The following is a 17,244-nucleotide window of genomic DNA, read 5'->3' on the forward strand; positions in this document are numbered from 1 at the left end:
TACGCGGGCCTCTCACTGCTGTGGCCTCTCCCGTTGTGGAGCACAGGCTCCAGACGCGCAGGCTTAGCGGCCATGGCTCACGGGCCCAGCCGCTCCGCGGCATGTGGGATCTTCCCGGACCAGGGCATGAACCCGTGTCCCCTGCATCGGCAGGCGGACTCTCAACCACTGCGCCACCAGGGAAGCCCAGGAAGCACCTTTTTGGCCTTCTTCTCATTCCCTTACACTGCTTGGATTCTGGGACCACCTCCCAAACTTACTACTTGCATCCAAATCTTTGTTTCAGGGTCTGTTGGGGGGGGGAAGCCAAACTATGACAACTCTTCTTAGAAAAATGCACATAGAAATAGAGTTTAGTGTACTAGTTTAGAGGAAGTATGAATTCCCTGAAATTTATTTATGTCATAAAGGAAGGTGACCAGGGTAAATGTCATATGACCCAAGTTCCATGAAAATTGAATCAGTCCAGGCAGTCTAGGAACCTAATATAATCATTAACGGCTCATGGAGTTAGCTGAATTCAGCCAGCTCTCCTCAGAAGTTATTTTTCCAGATCTGCATCAAACTCTGACTTTGTGGGACATAAGAGTAAGTCTGGGACTCTAAAGAAACCCCATGCTTGAAGTTAATAAAAACAGTATTGTTACTCATTCCTATTGGATTCTCATGGTTTCTTCCCAATCATAGTGCTTTCTGGACACAACTGCAGTGCCCCTATGACCCTTAGATCTTTTCTTGATGTGTTCACAGATGAGCCAGGCATACTATAACTGCAGATGGTTTCGCCCACTTCCTTCTGGATTCCAACATGGCTCCCTATTCTATTTCATCCTTTTGGGAACCTGTAACCTTTGACATATATTCCTAAGCTCACTCTCGTGTCATCTGGAAACTTTATGGCATGCTCTCATTCTGTAAAAATTGGGTAATCCTGATTATCCCAGTTTCTAATCAGCTTCTTAAAGAGAGCTAACGCCAGGGTCACCAACGCCTATTTCCTAAACACAGCACACAATTGCTGCTTAGCTTCGCCCACATATGGGCCAGCACATGTGTTTGTCCATGATTATTTGTCTTATGTACTATTCAATAAGTATGTCTTTGTATACACCTATGAATGTGCTTTGGCAGGTGTGGATGTGGGTGTGGGTGTGTAAGTAATCAGGTCAGTCTTGAAGTCTGAATAATGGATGTATGGTATTTTACTTTAATTAGTCTGTGTGCATTGTTAGCCTCAATTTTCGTCTGCCCTCAAATATCAGAGGAAGAATGAGTTCATTTCCTTGAAGTTTATTAACTGTTACCGAAGGCAGAGAAAATTCCATAAGAGAAGGTTCCATACAGAGCAAGTGGAAGGGGAGCTCTGAGTTGGTAAGAAAAGATGCTTGGAGTGGGGACTTGGAGTGAAGGATGGAAAGGCAGATCTCTCCTTTCTGTTTCTCTCCATTCCCACAAGGATACTGGATTTTCAGTGGGGGTATCTTGCTCAGCATTCCCTCTCCAAAATGGAACCAGAGAGGGGAAACTTGATACAAAGTAGAGGTAGAAACACCTCACAGCTCCTCTGTTTCTCCATCCAAGGGGATGCCAATATCCACGTTGTAGTCTACAGGCTCCCCGGAGCTCAGCCAGGGAATAGGGGTTCGATTGAAAGAAGGCCTGTTGGAGAGGTTCTGGTTGTAGAGGACTAGGGGTTCACTCAGCAAGGGCCCCAGGTCAAACTTGGGCATCTGGAAGGTCATGCGTTTGGAGGCCTTCTCATATCCACCATAAGGCATTGCTGTCCTGAAAAGGGGACACATTATTTAATTAAAAACCAGAACAAAAGAAAGAGTTTTGTTAGTGAGATGTTACACTGTTTTGAGGATAGGGAAGTCTGTGAATTCTAGTTGCAGATTGCTTCTGCACTCCTTATTCTTCTTCTCCCTAAGTACTCCATTCCCCCTTCTGGTTTGCTTGTTTCCCCAAAGCTAAAAATGAGAAAAGTAGTCTAGTGTGTACTAGATAGAGAGTCTCATGGATAGTTGTAAGCCAAACCAGTCACATTTTCAGAGAAATTTACCCCAAACACTATAGACTCAAGGGTCTGAGGTCACCTTAAATTATAATGACCCCCCTCAAAACCCCTACCCCACCTTCAGTGGATAGTGCGTGCCCTGGATGAGAGGAATTAACATTTCCTGGAAAATCCAGGCACCTTAGGACCAAATGCAAAAGCACTTCTCTAGGGCTTCCCTGTCCTGTTTTCACACAGTCTAGAGAAGCCCAGTTCCAAAAGGATAGCTACTTGAACCTTACTAAAGTAGGGTATAAAGAAATAGAATCTTCAATAGTATAATAACTTGCTGTGGTGCATAACCTATAAAAATTCTGAATCACTGTGTTGTACACCTGAAACTAATATAATGTTGTAAGTCAACTATACTTCAATTAAAAAAAGAAAAGAAAAGAAAAAGAGAATTATACTATAAGGACAGTAATGGAATTGTAACCTTGAATGAAGGGAGCCTCAAGAAGCCTTTAAATGTGTAATATATTATTCCCATTTCACAGTCAAGGCAACCAAGGCTCAGAAGTAGGGTGACTTTCCCACACAGCTATGAACAGCTATGAACATAACTATGAACGAAAATTCAGATCCTGCCTCCTAGCACATTTTTCCTTCATCATACCATGCTGTTTCTCTGAGCTAGAGTGAAAAGACCAAAAGCCTTCAATTGTGGCCCCCAAATTCCTCCCATGCCTCCTCATCCCCCTGAAACATTTGAACCAGTCTCCATTCCAACTAAGGGCATGTTGCCATACACTGGAATGCATCAGGTTCCTTCCGCATCCTCCTTACCTGTTGAAGGACTTATACTGAGGGAGATCAGCTTTGGCCCCGTGGGCCAGCAGGTTGATGCCAAGTTCCACTGTTTGCTGGGAGTCAACCCCCATGGCTCTCTCCCATGGGGAAATATAGGTCTTGAACACAGTGATATGTTTTCCTTCTCCACCTGCCTGGTTGTCTGGCAGCCATGGGAGAGAAATAATAATAAGTCAAATAATAGCAGTTAGTAGCCAATGGAAGTTAGTCTCAGAGCCCTGCACTAGAGAAGTTGCTGGGGCCAGGGACCAAAGGTAAAACATCTTGGTGATTATATAAGGTTTGTGAAATAATGACAGCCTGGAGTCGGATTTGTGATACAAACTGAAAGGCTAGAAAGGTGACTGAGAGACAAGGCTTCTGGGTGGAATAGACACGTCTCTGTATCCTTATGGACCCAGAAAGTCCATCAGGCTATCTCAACAGGCCTCTCCTGCTTCCTACACCCAGTCTAGGCCTCATTCCTGGGTATTTCTCTGCTTTAGAGACCAGACACATTATTCTTGGGTGAGGATACTTGCCTAGTCCTGTCTCGCCAACCCCTGCAGTGCCAGCAGCTCCTCCTTGGCCAGTCTGGCCCCCAGGACCATCTGTACCCGGATATCCAGACCCAGGGCCCTGATGATGGTGATGCTCGTCAGAGCCATACTGTCCGGCAGAGCCACTTCCTCCTGCCTGGCCTCCACCGCTGCCCTTGCTGTAGGAGAATCCCTGGCCACCTGTACCCAGCTGTCCCCCAATGGTGGGAAGGAACTTCTGGAAGTGATCCTGAAAAGAAAGGACAAAGTAAGGGGAAGGTTAGCAATGGGTATGGGGAATACCATATAGCAAGTAGGAGGTGATCAGAGAGAATGGACAACCAGAAGACACTGAATCATCTGAGACTCCCCTCTCCAATAGATGGTTAGCAGATAGCCTGACTGAGAGAAATTAAACTCTCCTTAAGGGATACAACCCCTATGGCTCAGTTCGAATTACATCTAGGATGGGGGCAACTCATTCTCCAAAATCCCCTTTCCCTCCTTACCAAGGCAAAGAGGACCAAGAGTTCTGCTCAACTTAGGTTTGAGAGATTGGGGCTGGCATGGAGAACCCAGCCTTAAGTTAAAGAACTAGAGAGATCTCTGCTCCTCCCCTGCATCTTGTCTAACAGATAAAAGTCTCTTCTCTCTCTTCCTCTTCCTTTCCCTTTCTCCTCTTGGTGCCTGTTGGACCAGGACTTCCTGACAGTGAAACTGTAGTGGGTAGGGGGAAGGGAAGCCCAAAGGGCAACACTGGATCCATCCCCAAAGCCTAAAAATAACCCTGCCAACTCCTTCAGGAGGCTCTCCTGGCCACCCACCGAACACACCCCCATGCTCCACCCAGTGTAACCAGACACAGGCAGGGGGGAGGGCTTTTGGCCTCCTAAAGTTAGATATGACCGGCTCAGCATTTTTATTCTGCTCCTACATACGGGCAAATGGCAGACACTCCTGCCCCTGGCCCCATGTAGGCATCTATTTTCACTCTCCCCTGGCTGCCCAGGAAAGGTGGAGGGGGAAGAAAGGAAATGGAAACGATCCCCTCCTTCTCAGCTGAAATATCTTGTGCCTGGTCCCTCTCCAATCTCTTCTTCTCTTCGGAGAATGATCCTGACTAGGAGACGTAGGACCTTAAAGCATGGTTTCAGTCCCCACATCTGTGGTCCTTATACTGACCCTTTAGATAAAAGAATGGCTCAAGAAGAGATGGTTATAAAAATTCACTTACCTCTTTCTACGGTTGCCAGATTTTGCAAAAAGAAAAAAATCACAGGACACCAGTTAAATTTGAATTTCAGATACACAATAATACTTTTTTAGTATAAATATGCCTAAGTATTGCATGGGACATATTTAGATATGAGAGTATTCGTCATGTACCTGAAATTCAAATTTAACTCGGTGTCCTGTATTTTTTAATTTAATTTTCATGTCCCAAATATTTCATGGGACATACTTATATTAAAAAATTATTGTGTATCTGAAATTCAAATTTAACTAAGTGTCTTCAATTTTTTTTTTTTTTTTGCCATGCTGCGTGGCTTGCAGGATCTTAGTTCCCCAACCAGGGATTGAACCCAGGCCCCTGGCAGTGAGAGCACCGGACCACTGGACCACCAGGGAATTCCCTAAGTGTCTTCAATTAAAAAAAAAAAACTTATGTCCCAAATATTGCATGGGACATACTTTACTAAAAAATTATCTGTGTATATCTCAACTTTATTTTTTTAATTGAAGTAGCATTGCTTTACAATATTATATTAGTTTCAGGTATACAACATAGTGATGCAATATTCCTATAGACCATACTCCATTTAAAGGTATTATGAAATATGGGCTTTATTTACTGTGCCTACAATATATCCTCAGTAGCTTATTTAGTGTGTATCTCAACTTTAAAATATAGGACTGGGCATCCTGTGTTTTATCTGGTAATCCTATCTTTAATACTTAACCATACTGGGAAGGAGTTTTCTCCTTGAAGGTGTGGACTCCCTACCCTGCCTCACCAGCTCTAAGATACAGATTTAGTTTCAGAGGTGGGCTGTAATTCACCCTGGAGCTATTGGGGGCTCGCTGTATCTGGGGGGTTAATGAGATTATAAATTAGCTGGGAGGGGAGGTTGGTCATATTTTAGAGACTCGGGCGGGGCCTACCAAGAAGCTGTCAAAAGAGGCACGAGGCTTTGAGAGTAGTAAAGTTCTGAACTCACCATTGAGCTGTCAGAGAAGACATCAGGGTGGTTTTCATAGATAAATTTCTCCACCCGCATCTGCCGCAGTTTGAACATCTTGGAGCCCCGGTTAGTGAGTAGCGAGAGCTCCTCCAACATCACATCCCTTGGGACGCTGATCTTCTTGCCCAGGTTCAGGCCCGAGCTCTCCTGTCCACCTTTCAGGGAGGTGGGGAGGCAGAGGCAAGGGAAAGAGGAAAGTAGGGTTTTCTAGCTCCAAATGAAGCCGCCATCCACAACTAATTAAGTGTGTGTGTCCCAGCAGAGATCACTGAGGGAAGCAGACGCTGTCTGTGATGTCTGATCAAATTCTGTCTGGTTTATGAGGGATTTTGATTTCCTGGGTTTGGAGTTGGAGAGAATGCATGGGAAATGGGGTGCAGAGTGAGACAGTGGGGATACTAGAATGGGGTGAAGACGGTGAATGGGGTAAAAGGTATGGGGTACAGGGCAAAAGAGTAAAGAAACATCATAGATGGAGGTCATTGGGGAAACTGTAGCACGGGGGAAAGCCCAAAGCCACCTCTAAATATATACTCCTATCTTAACCCCTTTGCCTTCTCTTCCCCTCAGTAAACTGGCTGCAAACGGCTTCTAGGTATTGATTGGGAGAGCTCTTCACATGCTGTACTCCTACCACCCCCAGGAAAAATGCCTGAGCAATTTTCCATTTTAAGTGCCTATACGAGGCTCCTTAGCTCTGGGGAAAGAAGTAAGGAAATTAACCATTTATTGAGACCTTACTCTGTGCCAGTCTCCATCGTACATATTTTCTTCTCAAACATACCTCACTGACCTGTGGGTCCTGTTGTCTTGGACCTGTGCTGGGTAACATGGCATGGGTGTTATTGTCTCAGATTACAAGGTGAAAAGGGTGGAAGGGTGAGTAGTCAGTGTTGAATTCTTTCTTCCTTTCCCCCCCTTACCCCCACCCCTGCAAACCTCACCCCCACCCCAAATTCCTCTTGTCTCTCCTTATCTCTTCGCCTTAAGACACATATAACCTTATGATACTTCTGGGGCTCATGGGCCAGAGATACTCTCAATAAGAAGTCCCACACTAGGTAGGTGCAAACATGCCATACCTCCAGTGAGTTCCATGATCAGCTTGCTGGATTTCCGCTTCTTGTTGGGGGCGGGGGTCCCTGAGAGTGGCATTGTGGAGGTGGATGGAGCCTGGATAGGGTGGGAAGGAGGAGGTGAAGGATGGACAGGGACTGCGGTGAGTGTCTACAGTAAGGCACTGCTTAAGGACTTCAGGGAGCAAAATTTCATTAGATTTTTTAAAAGAAGTACATATTTCTCTAAAAGGTGAAAAACCATTGCTTTAGGGCTTCTCTTCTTGGGAAGCAGGGCAGAAAGTATAGATGCACCCCTTGCCCCTACCTTCTACCAACCTCTTTTCAGCTGTTTTACATAGAGCTGGTGCAGGGTTTAGGAACACAGTATGTGTTAGGAGGCCCTGGGGGTAAAACAAACACATTACTTACAGGTCAGGTAATGCACCCAGGTTTCATTGGTTTGGCATGACTTGAAGCTTTTATTTGTACGGGGCTCCCAGACTGGGATTATCATTGCAAACTCTGGCCTCTCAGTCTTCCCCAAGCCCCAGAGTGGGGTGGGGGGTGGGGGTGGAGCAGAAAAAATGTTCTGCCAGGGTTGAGGAGATCCAGCCAGAAACATTCTCCATAGGATGGAGAGGTTATTGCCCCTCCACCGGGCCAGCTGGATCATGGCCTGGGAGGTGACAGCAGTGCTCCCACTCCGTTTCAGTCACTCCCCACCCCCCAGACCTGGAGTGGAGAGGGAGGTCAATCTTGATGCATGTCAATTCAGCAATATCATAGCAGTGGGGAATTCAGGGAGGACAGGAACATAATCATAGGATCTGGCAGTGGAGGGGGACAAGCTGGGAAAAGATACAGATTCCAGCCCCTCCTTAACAGAAGTTGGCACTCAGCGAAATGTCTTCTGCTGAGTCCTGTCTCACAGCACATCTGCGATTCTACTAGCTTAGTGGGGTCTGCTGAGGCCAGAGTCCAGGAACTGCTAAATAGATTCTCCCCATACCTCTCTCAGCCCCAACTAGGTTCTTGTTTTCCATCCAGCCTCAGACCCCCTTCTCATTCCTCCAGTGCCTCCCCCAACATCTCCAATACCCCCACCCTCTTGGGCCCTTCTCCTTCCAACTCTCTGTGGCTCCCCTGAACTGGACAACTGGGAACTGAGTACAGATGGAGGAGGGAGGCAGCTCCCCCCAGGATCAAGGGTCACTATTACAGACACAGACACAGCAGTCAGCAGAGTGGGCTCCAGCCCCTCTGACTATAAAGCTGGAGACTTACCGGCTGCTCAAGCGGTGGTCAGCTCTCCCTGGGGTCCAGCAGCTTTGGAGGACTGTGCTGCTGTGACTAGAGAACCCGAGCTGGGCAGGCGTGGGGGCAGCACTGGCAGTGGGGGAGGGAGGGTGGTTATTAATAGACACGATGAGCGCAAGCAGCTCAAATGGCACAGGGGTACTGAGACCCTGGAACCAAGATCCCATCCTCCTTGCCCAGAGGCTCAGGAAGGGGAGGAAAGTCCTTTGGAATTCTCTCACGAAGCTGTCTGAGCCAAGGATCAGTCTGCCCAGGGACTCCTCTTCTTTGGCACCTCGAGGCTGAGATCCAAAGAAGCACTCAGGGAGAAAGTGAAAACTGAGAGGGAGAGAGGAAGCAGGCAGCAAGTGGTGAATAAGAATTCGGAGTGGGAAAGTGAGAACCAGGAGAATGTGTCTGGAGAGCCATTCAGAGACAATCCAGGCTGGAGCTAGAGGGACATGTGGGTGCATTTTGGGGGTGGGAGGGTTTAAGATGCTATGTTTCGGGAAGGGAATTTCTGTTCACAATGGAACTGCCCTTTGAAAGTTCCTGGATAGGCTGGTCTTTCCTTTGGGAGGGCCAGATTTTGGCAGGATAAGGGACCAAATTAACCAAATCCAGTAGTTAGGCTATCAGGGATGATGTGGGGGAAGACTTGACCAGTTTCTGCCTTTTCATCCCCATTTGCTGTTCGGGTGCTCAGTTTAGCCTGCTCTGCTAGATAGATGTCACTTTTTAAAAAAAATTTATTAATTAATTAATTTATTTTTGGCTGCATTGGGTCTTCGTTGCTGCACGCGGGCTTTAGTTGCGGCGAGTGGGGCCTACTTTTTGTTGTGGTGCGCGGGCTTCTCATTGCGGTGGCTTCTCTTGCTGCGGAGCACAGGCTCTAGGTGCGCAGGCTTCAGTGGTTATGGCTCGCGGGCTCTAGAGCGCAGGCTCAGTAGTTGTGGTGCACGGGCTTAGCTGCTCCGTGGTGTGTGGGATCTTCCCGGACCAGGGATCGAACCCGTGTCCCCTGCATTGACAGGCAGATTCTTAACCACTGAGGCCGCCACCAGGGAAGTCCCAGATGTCACTTCTACCTGAAGGGGTACATGTAGGCTTCTGATCTGCCAGGGCTTTATTCTCTGAGGCTCCTACTTGGGATTTTCTTCAAAGGGAGCACACACTCCATAGGATCTGGACTGTCCCATTCACACTGGTCTAGAGAAGCCTCTGGGAAAGGGCACAAACTTGAGAGCCCCCTCCAGGGAAACCTGTCATTTGCTCGGCACCTTCCTCGGTAGCTGCGTGAACATCCTGGATCCTTCTCCATCTTCTGCTCAGGTTTCGTAACCAGCTGCTGTACCTCTGCTGTATTCACCACCCTGTTGTGGCTGCCTTAGGAAGTGTGCTTTTGTAGTCCCCAGAATACCTTTCTGTCCCTCTGTGAGCTACCCACTCTTCCTGACCATGTCCTTTTCCCATCCTGAACTTCATAGGTTCAGGTTAGGGGCTGAAAGTTTGCCCTGCTCCCCTCTACCTGGCCTCTGCCCAGACCAGTTTAGCCTCCAGATTCCTCATCTTTTGTCCTTTTTCTCCATTCTCTCCTAACCCAAAGAAGCAATTAGATGAAAAAACATAAATAGCAAAAGGTGATTTCGTCATCATTACCATCCTCCCCTCAAAAACCAACCAAAGTTTTTGTCTCTTATGATTGAGTACCTAAAACTACCTAGTGAATGAAGACAGAATATTTAGCCTAGGCTCTCTGAGCCCTTCCTTTGAAATTCTGAGAGGCTGCATATTTGGGAGAATCAGGGTCATGGGCCTGGTTATTGGCACAAATCTGCCCCCTGCTGGTAAAACTGGGGCAACAGAACTTCCTCTTCTCAGAAGTCTAATTCTAGCCGCCTTTCAGTGCCTTCTCTTTTTTATTAGTCTCAATCCACGCTGATCCACCCTCTCTCTCCTTCTTCCCTCTCTCACCCCACCTCCAACTTCAGCCATTGCTTTCCCTTCATTTCCTCCAGGGTGTTGGGAAAGCAGGGCCTTTCCAAATTGTCTAGGTTCTGTAAGCTGAGGCCTCATCTGAGAAGTATGGAGCAGGGGACGGAGAAGGGGAGAATCTGGAGAGAGAGAACTGGGGGAGTGATGGAGGTGGCTACACTGGATTAGGACAGAATTGGTAGAGAAGAGCAAAAGACCAGGGGGTGAAGGGCAAAACAGTAAAAAATAGGAGGGTAGGAACTGAGAAAGAGGTCAGGAATCAGGAGATCAGGGGAATGAATTAGAGAAGATGAAGGGGAGACCAGGATTTAGGTATAAAACTAGAAGAGATGACAACAACAGAAGATGTGGGGCATAAGTTTATTCTTGTGCACAAACCAAAGTACTGTGACTCACACTCAATATGCAAAGGAAATTATCAATTTCCAGATCAAGCAGCAAGCGTGACTGGTGGTGGTCATGGTGAGAGGGGAGCCCATATCCCTCTAGGATCAGAGATCAGGACCTAAGCTGGAAAGAAATAAGAACTAGGGTTTGAGGGATGGGGTAGAACTAAAAAGAGGTTTTGGCTCTGGGTGTTTCCCTGCCCTTTCTCAGGCAGTTATGACAAGCTGCAGAAGACAGAGAGACAGATTCAAAGGAGGTAGCACAGATACCTGTCTTTCAACACTCAGCACACACTCTCACATACCTCCACCATCATCCCCCTTCACTCTAACAAATACATTCTTCTCCCTCAAATTTCTCCCCAATTCCCCTTTTGTGTACATGATTGGTTTCTTATTATCCAATTTTACTCTCTACCAACACTGTAGTCTCCCTCACCATGCTTCTCTCTGAGGCTCGATCAATTTCATTCATTTCTGTTCTGCTCCTGGTTTCTACCTCACTTTCCACATCATGGTTCTTTTCTCCTTTCTGTCTTAAATTCATGAGACAATGAAGCCAATGATTTGTTCATTCTCAGAGGACATTTTCTTTCTTTCTTTTCACTTCTTGGATGCTTTGTTGCTCAGCATGGGCCTCTCCAGTTGCTAACTTTCTGAAATCCCAAGGAACAGAATTCTTAGTTCTACTCCTGGTCTAGCTGGTATAACTCAACCCATACAAACTGCCCTGGTCCTTCGAGTCTCCTCATACTCTATGAATTTCACCAGATGCTCTACACCTGCTACAGACGATGATCTTTAACTCTAATGAGTCTCTTTCTCCCCACCAGACATTCTATGTGAAGATAACTGACTCTTCTTTCATTAGTGCGAGGGTAAGACCCAGATTGGGTCTTTATTTAGACGGCTTCTCTTACTCTTGCCTCAGACAGAAGAGCATATCTGTGTGCACGCACACACTTGCACACACACACCTAGGAAAATGCCAGACAAGCTTGGGAAAGAAGAGTGAGGAGCAGCAAATGATTTCGTGCAAATAGGGGTCAGTTCAGTCCCTTTGCGGCCTGTCTGGTGGTGAGCTTCTTGCCTGAGGTCTCAGTGGTAACTTCTCTGTCTTTCTCACTGACTGTTAAAACAAAGCCCACAGAAAAAAGCACAAATGTAGAGAAATGGAGACTAGTGGAGGAGTGTCGGTGAAGAGACAGAGTTAAAGACAGAAATCCAGGCAAGGAGCTACAAAGAGAAGCACAGACACCAAAGCAAAGATAGTATTATAGGTTGGAAAGCAGCAGGGAGGTTAGGAGTCAGGAGGAAGCTGGGAGATGGGACACCAACTCCAAAACTTTCTCTGGCAGGAGGGAATTTAGCCTGCAAAGGAGGGGTGGCGGGGGCGGGGGCTGGGGCGGGCGGGTTGGGTAGAAGCAACTTTAGGAACTAGCTGTTCCACCTCCCCTTGGTCCTGGGAGCTGTGCCCTGTTCAGTGGTGGCCCGTCCCAGGCCTCCACACATGAGCCTGCAATCCTGTTCTAGTAGCTGAGAACCTGGGCCTGGCTACCTGGAAGCCACAGGAGCTGGGGGAGGTCCCAAGACCCCTGGGAGACTCTGGAGGAGGGGCTGGGCTAAGGACAGGGGCTGAGGCCAGCTCTGCCCTCCAGATGGGCTCATCCAATGTAGTGGCTGCTCGGGGGGCAAGCACAGTGGGTGCCAGGGGCTCTGCAGTGGGCTGGGGCGCTGGAGTCGAAAATCGGCGGATCTCCTGGACTCGAGCAGTTTTGGGAGGCACTAAGGAGGTGGGTCCAGGAGTCGGGGGAACCTCATCAAAACAGAACATGGCACTTTTAAGTTGGTAGGGCTGGTGCCGCATGAAATCCAAAGCCTTAATGCCCTGCTTGGGGGCTGCCCGAGGCCCTTGGGATTGGATCTTACTAGGGAGAGTTCGGGCAGCTTGGGGGAAAAAGGGTGAGAGCAGTGGGTTGTAAGCAATTGGAGGTGGGGCACGGATATTGGGTGAATATTTCCAGGAAGGGGGCAGGGAGGGGGTAGGAGAAGGGCTTCTGGGCCGAGGGCCAAGGCCAGGACCAGGTGCTTCCACCACATACCTGTCCGCTCGGCTCTGACGCTTGGCAAACAGCTCCCCACCCCTGCCTTGAAGCCTTGGTGGTTCAGGGATTCCAGCTGAAGGGGCCGCCCCATTCACTAACCCATCGAGGAACCCTCGAGAAGGGGGCTTGGGAGCCACTGGGGGTGGAGTCTTAGGAGTCGTAGGGGGTGGGGTCTTGGGAGCCATTGGAGGCGGGGTTTTAGCTGTCACGTGAGGCAAAGTCTTGTAACTCCTGCCCCCAGGTGGCTGCATGAAGTTGCAGGCTTCAGCCCCGAGGCTCAGGGCATCCTCCTCTGGACAAGATTCCGCACCCCCAGCCCGGGGTTTTTCATCCAGGTTCTGCACCAACGATAGCAGCTCCGGGTTGGGCGAGTTCTTCGTCTCCTCATTTCCCGGCCGGAACATCTGCTTTCGGGTCCCCCGACGCCGGGCCTCCTGGAGGATGCCGGTGCGAGCAGCTGGCACGGAGATGCGCTTCTCCCGAGCGCTGGAGGGCTCAGGGGCTGCGGGGCCATGGGCGGGGGCCTCTGGGCGTGCAGCAGGTCGCAGAGGCGCCGATAGGAAGATAGAAGCGGTGGAGGTCATGGCAGCTCCGCTAGCGGGGGCGGGGGGCTCTGGGGCTCCGCCTGGCGTAACAGGACGATTGGGGGCTGGGATGTATAGGGAGCTGGTGGCCGTCACGGGGCCGGAGGAGCGTGGGGTGCTGGCGGAACCGGGGGTTGACACGTGGCTGGGAACCCCTGAAGAGAAGCTGGGCAGAGGAGTGGTCCCCTGCGGAGAGGACAGGAAAGGCGGTGGGACGGCGCTGAGGCCTCCCAGGCTCTCATTTGCCCTCTTGGGAGCCAGGGGCCGGAAAATAACCGAGGTGGTACCTGGCCGCTGCCCTTGTAAGCCCGGAGTAAACGGCCTGGCTGACCGGTTAAAGATGCTTGGAGCTGGGGTAGAGGCTCCACTGCTAGGGAGGAAAGGTCTGGGGCTGGCTGCAGGGGCCGGCGAAGGGCTGGATGGGAGCACAGCCGCCTCTGGCAGAGCGCTTTGTGCCCGAGGTGGTGACTGCAGGCCCTGCCCGTTGAGCGTGGCGGCTGGACCATCCCCGGCCGGCTCCTGAGTGCTGGAGTCTGCGCGCTGGCGCTGCTGTTCAAAGAGTTGGGCCCCTCGCCCAGAGGCCTCACTCAGCTGCCCTCCCAGCCCCGGGCCCTGGCCCTCTGCTGCGCCTGAGCTCGGCCTGGCCAGCTCCATGTCCAGGTAGGGGCTGTCCCAGTCGGACTGGTTGGTGAGGCTGCGGGCGTCGGAGAAGGCCTCTTCGTCCAGCTCAGACTCACTAGTTGGAGGGACGCCGTCCTCCTCCCCAGCGCCTGTCCCCGCGGCAGCCCCAAAGCTGACTAGGGTGTACTTCTTGGCTCTCTGCCGACGTTTCTTAAACATCAATACCCCCTTCGAGTGGGGGTTAGGGGCTGCGGTTAGCAGGGATGCAATCGTCCGGCATTTGGTCTTGGCCTCCTTCACACTTCTCTCTTGGAGGCTCTCTGTCCTTTGCAGTTCTGGGGAGAGGAGGAGGGAATGGTCAGTGAGCATCTTCTGTTCCCCAAGGCTCTCACCCGCCCCCCACCCCCCACCCCCCACCAGCCAGCTCCCTCAGGCCTCCCACCTCTGGTCTTCTCACTGGCCTGACCCACAAGGTCTCTCCTGCCTTTGGCAAAGTCCTCTAACTTGGGGCCAGAGTGGAGGTGAAAGGTGAAACCAAGGACAGTTGAAGGGAAGGCAGAGGGTAGTTGGCTGCCCTGACACCACTCTGACCACAGCTCTCCTCCTATCCTCTCTTCCCTCCTATCTTTCAGGAGATTGCTCTTACCCACACCACACGCGTGCCTCCCCTGCTTCCCTCCATTCCTGGCTGGCAATGTGAGACTGGGGTAGAAGGGGGTTTACTTCCCATGGCAGGCAAGGACATGAAGCAGGTCCCACCGTAAGAAAAAATAAGAAGGGGCACTTTTCTCCCACCAAAAAGACCCTGTTAGGGGACTTCTCAGAAAGTTTGGGACTTATCCCCTCTTCCTACCCCTTACCCTGTAATAAGGACACAAAGGATCCTTAGCAATGAGGATCTTCATTCATAATTCCACTATCATCATGTGATCCACATCATATACATTCATAGAAATAACTCCCACCACACATCACTTCAACAAGAATATGGCTCTAGGGAGAGGTGGCTATGGGCATATTTTCTCATCTGTACTTTTCTCTCACATCCCCATATACTCTAGCTTATATACATCCTAGTTCATATACACAGGTATAAATACACGTGTCCACACAAAAACATACATGCGTACTCAAGGTGGCCCTTCTTCCCAGAATTCCCCTAGCAGAGACACTGTCACTAACAGTTGGGACAAAATTTAAGTGCCTTCTAAATCCAAGGTGCTCCTCTGTGCCTCAAACCCCTGCTACTCACAGGCAGGGATGGCTTCAGATCTGAGATGCAGGAAAAGCCAGAGTGCTGCTCTCCAAGGAAAGCTTCCAGATCTTTAGGATATCTCAAAGTCACCAGTTGATACAGTCTCCTTTCCCCCAAGCTGAGGGTGGGAGTGGGGTGGGCTTCTTTGACAGAGCTGCCCCCTATTTTCCAAGCCTTCTGGGTAGAGAGCTCAGGTAGACACTACCAGGCAGGCACGCAAGCACTGTGTGCTAAGGGGAGCCAGGACAGGGTTTCCTGTGCCACGTGGGGCCTGGGAGGTGGAGCCAGGAAATGGGAACGCTGCCCTGCTGCTAGGACCCTGACTAGAACACAGATACTCTCCGATCCATGATCCCCAGTTCCTCCTGAAAAATTCTTGAAATTCCATCTACTTTCCACTCAAGATATCAAAGCTCCCTTCTGATTAGGGCTCTCATTCCACCCGTTCCAACGTTCATAGCACGCAATAGTACTGTGGACTAGAGATAGGCACTGGAGTCATAGTTTAGTTCAGATTTTTGGCTCTTGGGAGAGTTACTTCATCTCACTGAAGTTCAGTTTCCTCATCTGTAAAGAAGGATGATAACATAACGTCTACCTCATAGGGTTGCTATGAGGTTTAAGTGAGATAATGTAGGTAAATTTAGCGTTTAACCTAAGCCCCACTGTAAGTAATTATTACTATCAAAGCTTTCTTGACACTAGCTGCACATGTATCCAGACACTTTCTTGTTCACTCATATCTTCTCCCATGGACTCCCACATACATGCTTTCATGTATTCATAGATTACTCACACTTCTCTCTCACACATACACCCTCTCTCCATGAGTTTTCCATAGCTCATGTGGTCACAAACCCCTTTGACATGTGACCATAGCATCAGCCCATTCTGAGAAAAGGGCAGTGAAACTCTTAAGAAAGAAGAGGAAGGAAAAAAGGAGGAGGGGGTAAGGGAGTAAGACCTTTCCCAAAGACCTCCCTTCCCAAACTGTTGACGTAGTCCCCTCCATTCTAGATTCCAGAACTCTCTTGGCTGTGGGAGGGTAGTACCTGCATAGAACGGGTCCTGGAGCTCAGGAACTGGGCTTGGGGCTTTGTCGCAACTGGCTTGGCTGAGAGGCTCTTGGCTGATGGGCTCAAAAGTCTCCATGCCGAGAAAGGCAGTGTTGGCTGGAGCAGAACCAGTTTGAGGCACCCCCCCACACCTTTTAAAGCCCCTTTGTCTTATCCCCAGAGCTGGTAGCTGAATGAGCTCACTGTGCTATTTTTGGAGCCTGGCCCCCTCCCTTCTCTGGGCTGCCCCACAAGCCCTGGTATGATGGACATGGGCACCTGCCTACCCTTCCCCCAATCCCACGACACTGGACAATGAGGTCTGCTTGGCTAAAAATATCCCTGAGCCACTCACTAACTACAGTCTCACCCAGCATGATGGGGAAGGGAGAGGGTGCTAAAATGAGAATTGGGGATAAGCATGAGATCGTGGGTGTGCCTCTGGAATTTCTTTGTGGGACATGGGACACTCTCAGGGATGTCTGATGGTAAACTGTCACGTCCTTAGCCTCTATTCCAGACTTAGAGGCACAAAATTCTATGGATCAGGAATCAGAATAGTGGAGGGGAGGAACGAGAGATGAGAACTAGAGGGGTAACCCTGAGATTTCCAAGGTGACAAGAAAGGTCTCTAGAGGAGGGGTATGGGAGGCATAGGACAGGGAGAAAGTTCACTCTTAGACTTTGTTCTGTAGCTCACATCAAAAATAGTAAAGAGGGCTTCCCTGGTGGTGCAGTGGTGATGCAGGGGACAGGGGTTCATGCCCCGGTCTAGGAAGATCCCACATGCCGCGGAGCGGCTGGGCCCATGAGCCATGGCCGCTGAGCCTGCGCGTCTGGAGCCTGTGCTCCACAACGAGAGAGGCCACAACAGTGAGAGGCCCGCATACCGGGGAGGTGGGGAGGGGGGGAAGTAAAGAGCCTGAGATAAGTGGAACTGGCTTTTTCTGCCAGGGCCTACATTCTCGCCTAAGATAAGAAGCCAAACATCCCTCCCACTACCACTTCCTAGAGATCTCATGACTATTCCATAGCCTCCCCGTCCCCAGGAACCCTAATGGAACTAGCAATGTCAAAGGTAGCTCTGATGCTATGCCTGCAATTAACACTGAAGAGTCCCTGTATCCCTGTCCTGCTTCCAAATACTCCCCTGACCCATGTCTGCACTCTGCCCTCACCCCGTCTGACACCTAGCAGAATCATAGCAACGATAAGCAAACCCTTCATCAATTCATGTCCCCTTCCAACTTTCCTACTTACCC

The 17,244-nt window shown here is 49.7% G+C and overlaps 2 protein-coding genes across 9 annotated transcripts; both read right to left on the reverse strand.

Moving 5' to 3' along the window:
* Nucleotides 1-1,270: 1,270 nt before the first annotated feature.
* On the reverse strand, nucleotides 1,271-12,602 carry MYOZ1 (myozenin 1). 6 transcript variants are annotated; one of them, XM_032609276.1, is made up of 7 exons: nucleotides 7,970-8,032; nucleotides 7,022-7,086; nucleotides 6,710-6,800; nucleotides 5,604-5,782; nucleotides 3,388-3,634; nucleotides 2,843-3,008; nucleotides 1,271-1,785 (listed from the first exon to the last, which is right to left on the reverse strand). In XM_032609276.1, the coding sequence occupies exons 3-7, from the start codon at nucleotides 6,780-6,782 to the stop codon at nucleotides 1,554-1,556; spliced, it is 897 nt and encodes a 298-aa protein (XP_032465167.1). In that variant the 5' UTR covers nucleotides 6,783-6,800; nucleotides 7,022-7,086; nucleotides 7,970-8,032; the 3' UTR covers nucleotides 1,271-1,553. The 6 variants fall into 6 exon arrangements, with proteins under 6 accessions (XP_032465167.1, XP_032465165.1, XP_032465164.1 ...); XM_032609274.1 differs by lacking the exons at nucleotides 7,022-7,086; nucleotides 7,970-8,032 and adding an exon at nucleotides 12,465-12,602; XM_032609273.1 differs by lacking the exon at nucleotides 7,022-7,086 and having other exon boundaries at nucleotides 7,970-8,070.
* Nucleotides 10,323-16,208, reverse strand: SYNPO2L (synaptopodin 2 like). 3 transcript variants are annotated; one of them, XM_032609267.1, is made up of 2 exons: nucleotides 15,980-16,208; nucleotides 10,323-14,007 (listed from the first exon to the last, which is right to left on the reverse strand). In XM_032609267.1, the coding sequence occupies exons 1-2, from the start codon at nucleotides 16,077-16,079 to the stop codon at nucleotides 11,843-11,845; spliced, it is 2,265 nt and encodes a 754-aa protein (XP_032465158.1). In that variant the 5' UTR covers nucleotides 16,080-16,208; the 3' UTR covers nucleotides 10,323-11,842. The 3 variants fall into 3 exon arrangements, with proteins under 3 accessions (XP_032465158.1, XP_032465159.1, XP_032465160.1); XM_032609268.1 differs by lacking the exon at nucleotides 15,980-16,208 and adding an exon at nucleotides 14,925-15,290; XM_032609269.1 differs by lacking the exon at nucleotides 15,980-16,208 and adding an exon at nucleotides 14,115-14,899.
* Between the last annotated feature and the right edge of the window lie 1,036 nt (nucleotides 16,209-17,244).

Source organism: Phocoena sinus, chromosome 16 (assembly GCF_008692025.1).
Source record: "Phocoena sinus isolate mPhoSin1 chromosome 16, mPhoSin1.pri, whole genome shotgun sequence".
NCBI lineage: Eukaryota > Metazoa > Chordata > Mammalia > Artiodactyla > Phocoenidae > Phocoena > Phocoena sinus.

What these genes read in the sequence shown, in the direction of transcription:
- MYOZ1 (XM_032609274.1), bottom strand. Translation starts at nt 6,782, where the DNA reads ATGCCACTCTCAGGGACCCCCGCCCCCAACAAGAAGCGGAAATCCAGC. An exon ending in GGTTGGCGAGACAGGACTAG is followed by an intron (nt 3,009 to 3,387) that starts GCAAGTATCCTC and finishes CATGGCTGCCAG; the next exon opens with ACAACCAGGCAGGTGGAGAA. An exon ending in CAGTATAAGTCCTTCAACAG is followed by an intron (nt 1,786 to 2,842) that starts GTAAGGAGGATG and finishes TCCCCTTTTCAG; the next exon opens with GACAGCAATGCCTTATGGTG.
- SYNPO2L (XM_032609267.1), bottom strand. Translation starts at nt 16,079, where the DNA reads ATGGAGACTTTTGAGCCCATCAGCCAAGAGCCTCTCAGCCAAGCCAGT. An exon ending in CCAGGACCCGTTCTATGCAG is followed by an intron (nt 14,008 to 15,979) that starts GTACTACCCTCC and finishes TCCTCTCCCCAG; the next exon opens with AACTGCAAAGGACAGAGAGC.